At 36.3% G+C, this 9,040-nt stretch overlaps 1 protein-coding gene across 1 annotated transcript; it reads right to left on the reverse strand.

The window, feature by feature from the left end:
* Window positions 1-4,151: 4,151 nt before the first annotated feature.
* Window positions 4,152-6,903, reverse strand: LOC144422136 (uncharacterized). The gene is made up of 4 exons (XM_078111972.1): window positions 6,884-6,903; window positions 6,653-6,837; window positions 6,163-6,285; window positions 4,152-5,430 (listed from the first exon to the last, which is right to left on the reverse strand). Exons 1-4 carry the CDS (start codon window positions 6,901-6,903, stop codon window positions 4,748-4,750), a joined length of 1,011 nt encoding a protein of 336 aa, XP_077968098.1. The 3' UTR covers window positions 4,152-4,747.
* Window positions 6,904-9,040: the final 2,137 nt, after the last annotated feature.

Below are 9,040 nucleotides of genomic sequence, written 5' to 3' on the forward strand. Positions count from 1 at the left end.
TTTTTAAAAAAAAATTGAACTTTGAAATATTTTGTGTACAGTAGAGGGTTAATAATTAATTCCTAATTAATTAATTTTTTCTTCAACGTTTTCGTCAAGTTTTTCCTAACATAACAATACCAAAACGACTATTATAGCATAAATGGTTATTACTCTGAAATTCACAATTGTATTTACAGTATTGTCAAGTTCAAGGTCAAATTACCGATATTGATGACGTCACAGCTCTTATTATTACTGCACAGACCACCCCCAATGCAAAAAAATTAAATTTTTTCGACGGAAATGCGCGTAGAACGACGTAAACAATCCCATACGCACATTTACGCGGTAAAATTACCATTAATTTTACGTTTTTTTTACATACAAAAAATCTCCATACCTCTGCCAACTAAGGAGCAGTCGAAATCATATTTATCAAAACAACACAGCGCCAGGGATGGTCAGGGATGGTTAGTATGACTGAAAATACATGCTAAAACAATAATAAGTCGTTATAAAGGAGTATTTCCTGTCTGAGCTGAGTCGACATTTTCAGACGTCTGACAGGCAATTTTGAAATCCACGCTATATATACGATTCGCACTTTGCGTCACGGCTGGAAGGTTTTATCGCTTCTCTCATACCAGGGCATTACGTCAATAAACAGCTAAGAGCGATAGTAACAGTAGGTTACCATGAGCTAGCCTTAATAGCGCTGAAAAGCCCATATGGGCTTACCGGCTGTGGGAGGGATAAGACGTGACGACATTTTTAGCAGCGAAGTGAGTGTTTTGCAAACATTTTTATATACTATTAGTTACTAACAGTTGTTGCGATAATTATCCGTCATATGCTTTCCTATTCATATTGTGTAGAACAGGAGGCCGACAACAATATTTCGGGCAAATCATTTTTTTTTTACAAATTCTTAATAAACTGACAATCGAGCAAGGTTTGGAGGATAGATTTAAACTTTTAAATCATTTGTAATAACTCACTGTCCTGTCTATGATATAACTATGGACAATAAAGGGTACTCTTGTAGTATGCGAATCAAGATGGCGGACACCGGGCAAGCAATTTTGTAAAGTATGTCACACTTCTGGGAGGCTGGCAGGGCGCATTTTAAAATAGGATTTCATGGATACTCAAGAATGATTCGTTTGATTTTGCCGCATATACTGCAAATCTTCATTAGTAGATCGAAGAAGGCAAGTGAGGTGTTTTCCTATTTCTGAGGTGTGTCTTGTCCTACCGGTATCTGAGTTTTTCTATACCCTACGTTGGCATTATACTAACATCGACCCAGTGTGAAATTTATATTTTTGCCGGTACTCCCTGCCCATGGGCTCCAGTCACTTTACACATCTTGATGAAAAGTAGGCGAACAAAATGAGTTACCTCCATATTGGCAGACATATTTTGGAGCGCCTTTTCGCCAAACTAGACTATGTTATGTATAAATATACGAACGATGATATCAGGTATTTTTGTTGCAACCTAGGATGTGCAGCTTAGTCCGCTGCAAATTGCCGTAATTCCGTCTCCTTTCCATCGTTCCCATGAATGCCCACAAGTCCACTAAGATCTTCTGTAGAAATCCCTCGCCACTAATGTAAAAATGTGAGATTTGAGACGACCCGCCACGTTGTAAAATAAAAACATCGTAATTATCCAGTTGGGACTAGGTAGGAAGGATTTAAAATTAAACACAATCTGCACTCATACCGCTTACTGAATAACGAGAATATTGGTCAGAGACCGAAGACTTATCGATCGAAAGTTAGGGATCCCCAAAAACAGCGCTCTCACTCCATATTGACACCTTGTGTCCCATCACTAATTAATAAATAAGTCGCTAAATATACGATATAATTCATCCAAAATCAATAGGCTTCTGATCCGAGATATGATGAATGCATATGCGAAATTTGGAGCAGATTCAATCTCGCTTTCGTGAGATATCACGTGTATCTAACAGACAAACAAACAAACAAACAGACAAATACCGATCAACATACTTACCGATCTTAAGATCGATAAGTAATTACAGGTTTTTCATTATTTTAAAACGGGGGGGGGGGGGGGGGGGCTCATAAAAATGTGTTATGTATTTGACTGGCCATCTTCACCCACATATGACCCACTTTCTGAATATTCGGATTCATTTATATTTACGTTAATACTTAAAGTATAGCGTCACACCTGAAAATCAGGGGAAGTGTTGGTGTAATTTGAGCTGGGTGTCACCCCGGGGTGAGTATTGGGTGTAGAAAAATCACAGACAAACAGTTGAACTAGAATCGCGCACTGCATGAGACTGCAAAGAGTAATAACATTTTAATGCAGTCGATTAGTAACCTATGAGCGGAAAAGACGTCTAGTATCAGGAGAACCACGCTGTTATTCGGTGTTATAAACATTAGCTTCAGGGCAATGTCAAATGGTGTAGAATCGATTCATTTTGATTTGATGAACGACTGCGATTACTGAATTCACTATTACTTAGGACATTGCAACATTTAATTGAGGAGGCCCGATAGGAATAACCGGGTGAAACCTCCGCCCGCATTTTCAATCAACCTATGCTTTCTAGTAGTTATAGACACAAAAATTTGGGGTATTGATCCTATGAGATGTGTATTTCGCTTCGCACAAGCTAGCTGTTAGAGCATTATAACATTATACGCATATATGATAAATTGGGGATTGGAAATACTCACACGCCTGCTAAAAACTAGACTAGTTTCGCGGGCCGCACACTTTTTAAAAATAAAACCGCTGCGCGGGCAGCACAATTTTTTTTTTGTGGACCACATTTGCCTCCGGGCGCAGGTTGCGCATCCATGATTTAGGAAATTGGAATAAAATTGAGAAAACAGATTTATTATGCTCTAGTTTTGTTACCGCTAGATGGTGGAATAGAGTAGTCAAAATCCGGTTATTGTCGCCGCTAATTATTACCGTCCGTGTCAACCTGTTTTTGCCACTCGTATTATACATCCGGCCAAACACAGCCGGCCTGCGGTCAATTCCCGATTTAACCAAGCGTTTCAAATGCTTCTCATTCTCTGTGGAAAGATTCGAAAGTCGTTAAATAGAATCGGATCTCATTTCAATATTCGAAAAATAACACTGGGGCTTATTCTGGGGGATGTCATTTATTTTTATTCATCAAAAACAAAATTACAAAGTGAAGAATTTTTAAATATACAAAATATGAAAATCGAGATGCATTTACTTATAAATAACACGTTTTTATTTAAAATAACTGCTAAACATAGATTATTATTAATCATTAAAACGTGTTGGCGAGATTTCTTGCTATCGACCAGGTATGATTTTAAGAGAAGTGCCTTTGCGGGGAAACGCCGTATTTTGTATGTATTAATACACAAGCGAGAGGTGGTGCATGTCGATATATTTCATAGCGAACATTACCAAACGTAGAATACTGAATCCCGCTGAGTATTTATGAACCGCCATAAGCTACGTAACGCAAAATCTTGGGAATAACCCAATGCCACACTTGATTATAATTCTGGTTTATATATCTGATGAAAAGTTGTGAATCGATAGATATAAAGAAACTTATTAGTTGAATCATACTGTCTAAAATACAATAATTTCATTGAATGAAAAATAAAAGTAAATCACTCGAATCACGAAAGTATTCAAATCGGGATAAAATACAATAAAATAAAGTCAATGTGTTTGATTAAAAATATGTTCAATATTCAGAAAACGAAGTTCAATTAATTTAGCGTGATCCATTATACCAAACGAATTCATCTCTTCAAAACCCAGAACAGTAATATTTGACAGCCATGTAGTTTATTTTGGAAGTATATTTTTATCCCCAAATAACAAAAAAAAAGGATCAAATCATTAAAGTGAGACATCTTTAGTATAAAAGTGTTCTCATATGTCATAAAAAAAACTTGATTCAAGTAAACTACGGAATGAGTATAATTTTTAGAAAGTTTGACATGTTGACTAAAATTTACTATCACTTCGAATTTTATGGTTTGGTATATAAATAAAACATCACATTTTGTGATATTTCAATGCGTAATCAAAAAAAATATAGTAACATTTGAAATATGAGTTAAATTTACCAATTCAGCGAATAAAAATCGAATAAAATACAATTAAAAAAAATCAATTTAATTAATTAGAAATACATAAAATATTTGAAAAGCAAATTTCACTTCATTCACTAAAAATATAGTGTTCCAATATTTCAGAACAAGCGTTCCCTAGTAATATTTGATAGCCATTCAGGCACTTCTATCACGTAAAAGGGATCCCATAGATTAAAGTAAAACGCTTAGATTTGGAGTAGAATCGCTCGTCCTTGGGACAAGAAATTGAAAAATAAAATACGAATTAATAGGCTTTCATGTGCATCTTCCATATCGCATGATAAGTGTTCCCATGAATCGGGGGTGCACAACCTGCGGCCGTACGATAGTATGTGTACCAAGATGGCGCACAACCTGAACATAGTATGTGTAAATTTTTCGAACTTGATTGATAATGGTCAATCTAAAATCTTGGTATTCTGGCAAAGTTTGAAAAAATATTTCTATGCTTTTGTCTGTACCGGGGTGGGATGAATTTTGAATATTTATGCCTATTGTACAACTAGATAAGATACGAATCTAAATGAAATGTTTAAAAATTCATTGTTTGACATAATTTCAGTTACGATTTCAAATCACGATTTGTCGTGAGTATGCGATATATGCAGGGTGCCCTGATTTCAGTTACATTGTGCGCGAGTCTTTTTTGACTTGTTAATTGATTTCTTTTTCTTAGTTTCATTCTCATAGTCGGTAGCATACTGTTTAGCTTCAATGGCTTTGGTAAAATAAGATCTTGCTACTGCATAATTCCTTCGGTTTTGATACGCTACACCGATATTATGCAGCAATTTACCGTAGATTTTATACTCTGAAGCTTTCACATGAAACTGCTGCTCAAATTCGTCGGTAAATATTTTATTGCTTATTTCTTTCATGCATTTTATGCCGTAATCTACTCTTATATTTATAGATCGACCACTGCCTTTTTTGTTTAGCACATTAGAAATTTCCCTTATACAAGGTTCGATCCAATTCATAAGCTCATTGGACGATTTTGCGCGGATCTTGTACATATCACTTGCTATTCCAAGCAATATTATAGCGCGAATGTAAGCGGAATTCGAAATCAAAAACGTGGCAAAAGCTTTGACGTCATCAGCATTGGCCGTCGATGACGTCAAAATATTTCTGAGATTGTCGATTGCCTTTTCCGCTTCGTTCCGCTTGCGAAGATGTAGAAAACATTCGGCCAGCATAAGAGTCGTGTCAAAATCTTGGGGGTTTAGTAGGGTTGCCAGTTCCTCTAAGATCCCAACTGCCTCTTCATATTTAGACTTGTCCAATAACTTGGAGGATATCACTGGAAAAAAGTTTAAAAATAAATGGCAAACGAAACAATCAGAGACATAGCATAGCTAGTACGAGGGGCACCAGTTGGGCATATTTCGCTGCAAACAGACATAGGAATACATGTCAAACAAATGAAAATACAATGAGTTGTATAATTCACGAGTAATTCACAATTTTGTCAAAACCTTCGGGGTGAAGAGAACGAACTGAATAACTGGAAAATAAAGTAGTTCAATTTTTCCGACATTTTAACAGCATATTCAGCTGCAATTAGAAAATTGTAGGAAATATCACTAATCATGGCATTCCAATGGTTAGTGCGTTTAAATACAGCCTCTATTGGCGTCGCAAGTCCAAGACCATTGCTATGAGGTTTTAGCTGACGTGTAGTATTCGGGTCAAACTTCGGTGCTCCCGAAGTATGTGCACCACCGGACGGACACCGGAACGTGGTATGCGTACCAGGTTAGGGTTAGGCCATAATTTTATTCCAATTTTTCTTATTTCAGGTCTATCACGAGTTTGGGGACTAGCCAAGTGACTCCCGTAGTATTTGTATCTGAAAATATGGCCTAGTTCTAACCTGGTACACAAACTACTTTTCGGTGTCCGTCATCTTGGTTCACATACTTCGGGATTGTCCTCATTGTTCGTGATAGGATGAGAAAAATCTCATTTTGTTCAAATCCGATAGCAGGATTTTGTTAAGATTGTTGGGCATTTTGCTACGTAATTTACTTACTTCGCAGCTTTGAAATTCTCAAAGGGTTATTTCCACCTGCTGCAGTGTTGAGAGATGACCGCGGTCTTAGTTGATCTAATTCTCTTGAAGAATTTCTTGAATTTTCTTGGGCTCTGAGATCATCTGGAAGAAATATAGATTTCTATTGACATTTAGGAACACGATGACCACAGACTATAGAGTTATTAATTACTATACATTATATATACAACTATAATTTGCAGACAAATTTTTGGGTGTTTTAACCAAACAGACGAAAAATGAAGCAAGCACGACCACCTTTAACTTTTAACGGTATAACTGCGCAATGGCCATTAGAGTCTACTATCTTTTCAGGCAATTAATCATAAATAATAAAAAATTCCGACACAGGATTTTGTTGAAAGCGAGGGTTGGTGCTAATATAATAACTGCACAATTCTGATGTGATATTCTTTGAAAAAAATATATTTGCGTCATCCCCCCAAACTTAGTACGCTAACGGCATCACCTCTTTGAGGAGCTTCGGAATTTCTTTGCGACAAATTCATGGCGTCGACACCTTCAGCAGTATTATCTGGTGGAGCGTTGGCAGCTTCATGTTGTTGCTTGACATTGTGGGAATTCTGTTGTTCATCTCTCTGTGGAATAATTATCTGTCCAATCTCCTCTGCGGTAATCTCAGTTGTCTTTGTTCTGAATAAAATACGGAGACATAGATAAGGCGTTTCAAACTCGCCACATTTGGCTTATTCCAACCATTTCGGCTACAAGTATGAGAATCTGGCGTTCATTCTTTTTGATCTAATATTTATAAATCTTTAGTGTATCTTTAGTGTATATATCAGTAATCAGTAATTTATTTTATCACCAAGAAATACACACTGTACATACAGAACGAGATAAGAAAAGAAAGGAAAATAATGCATTTCAGGGTGAAAGGGGACGCGATAAACCAGCATTGGTTATCGAGCAACGACACCTATGAATAGTCTAACATTGGGTTATACAAGAACAAAAATCGAACTAAATACAGTACTAAAGTGAGGAGTCGGACGCCAAAATACTAACATTGGCAGAAATATGTTCAAAAAGACCGGATATTTCCGGACTCACTAAGCAAACGACTCCGAACGCCGACTGGCAGATAACCATGACAACTACGGCACAAATACGGTAACGTCTAAGTGACTGGAGCACCATATTGCAAGCTGAGTTGGACGGTACCGGCACTGTGCTGATGCATGGTTCATAAAGGCTGGGGACGAATTTGTACACGAGGATAATATGAAGAGAGAAAAAAGAATAAAATGTATCTACAGGTTTGGGCAACAGATTAAGAGATCACTAAACCAGGTAATTGCATTGAGTTACATTACTTACAAATAGTCATTTTGTGTGGCATAAATATAACTAATTTCAGAATTTTAAATCACAACGGTTCTGAAGTGCGATCGAATAGGTCATGTAGAATATAGAAATCATTGAATTAAAAAAATGTATATACACAACAGTTCAATAGGACGGTTCATGCAGAATTTATGTCAATAAATTACATAAATTTAAAGTCACAGCAGTACAATAGCCTACTATGATAAGGCAATTCATGCAGAATATATAAGTCACTCAATTATAAAAATGAAAAATTCACCGAATTACAAACATATAAAATAAATATACTAATAGTATGGGTCAGTCGGACAGCTGTAGTAGCTGATCAACATAATCCTATTTTGGCCTAGACTGTGCTGTCAAATCTACTGGAACCAGAATCCTGGCATATGCTGCCTCTAATTTTAGAGACATTTTGTTTTTTGAAAAAGCGTAAATGTACCTCCACATATATCTGTGAGGGCATAAGTGAGTCAGTATATTAACAATATATATCAATAAAAGTATTTTAAGTAGATATCCGAAAAATTTGCCAAATAAACATTGATAATTCCGTTTATTAAGAATAGTAAAATGTTTATTACAGGTTACTTGGACTCGAGGACTGTGGATCAAGTCGAGTAAACTCATTGTTTGATCAAGTAATCCTGGAGAATTCACTTTGCAAATTCAACTGGACCGGTAGGTGGAAATCATGAGTTTTTTATACTCTATTTTGAAAGCGGCATAAGACGAATCACGTAGGGTTTGGGGTAGGTTATTCCAAATTCGCACACCTATGAATTTGAGGGACTTTTGGGATTTGGCAAGTGAGAAGCGAGGAACAAAGTAGTTACGCCTTGTTGAAGAACGAGTGTTATGTTCATGCACTGAACTTAGCGTGACAAAATAATTGTCAAAAGCTGCTGGTAATTGATTGTTTTGAAATTGATGCATAATTTTTGAGATTTCTAGTTTATAGATGTCAGTCAATTTAAGCACTCTAGTTTTATGGTATGAATAATTTAATGGTATGAATATATCTAGTAATAGATATATTCATTTCAATCTAATGACACCGACCACATATTCCAAGAAATAATTGTAACAGTTTTATTGGTATTCTAAACAAAATATCACGACACTTGTAAAACCGGCCACATCCTACTGTTTGAAATAAACCGATCGGGTTGTATTGCGCACGATTGGCACCAGATATATTTGTGTCGAAGATGAATAAAGCACAACCAGTGTTAGCAAAACGATATAACTTGGTGACTTTTCGAATTTCTATTCAGAAAAACTTACAGGCAAAAACTTAGCAAGAACAAGTATCGAATTAAATAATTCACTTACTGTACAATTTCCGTTTGGTTGTTCACAATAGTACAATTGTTATATACAGTTGGCTGTTGGTTTTGCTGTCCGCCCTCAGCCATTTTCTATTATCACAATAACTCGCTCAATGTTTCAGCTTCATAAATCCAGAGTATGAACAAAATTGTTCGACTTCAGTAGGGCGGGGCCA

This window comes from Styela clava, chromosome 4 (assembly GCF_964204865.1).
Source record: "Styela clava chromosome 4, kaStyClav1.hap1.2, whole genome shotgun sequence".
Taxonomy (NCBI): Eukaryota; Metazoa; Chordata; class Ascidiacea; order Stolidobranchia; family Styelidae; genus Styela; species Styela clava.

Coding starts and splice junctions, on each gene's coding strand:
- LOC144422136 (XM_078111972.1), bottom strand. CDS start 6,903: ATGGTTGGAATAAGCCAAAT. Junction 6,838..6,883: donor ATGGTTGGAATAAGCCAAAT/GTGGCGAGTTTG, acceptor TATTTTATTCAG/AACAAAGACAACTGAGATTA. Junction 6,286..6,652: donor TTCCGAAGCTCCTCAAAGAG/GTGATGCCGTTA, acceptor TATTTCTTCCAG/ATGATCTCAGAGCCCAAGAA.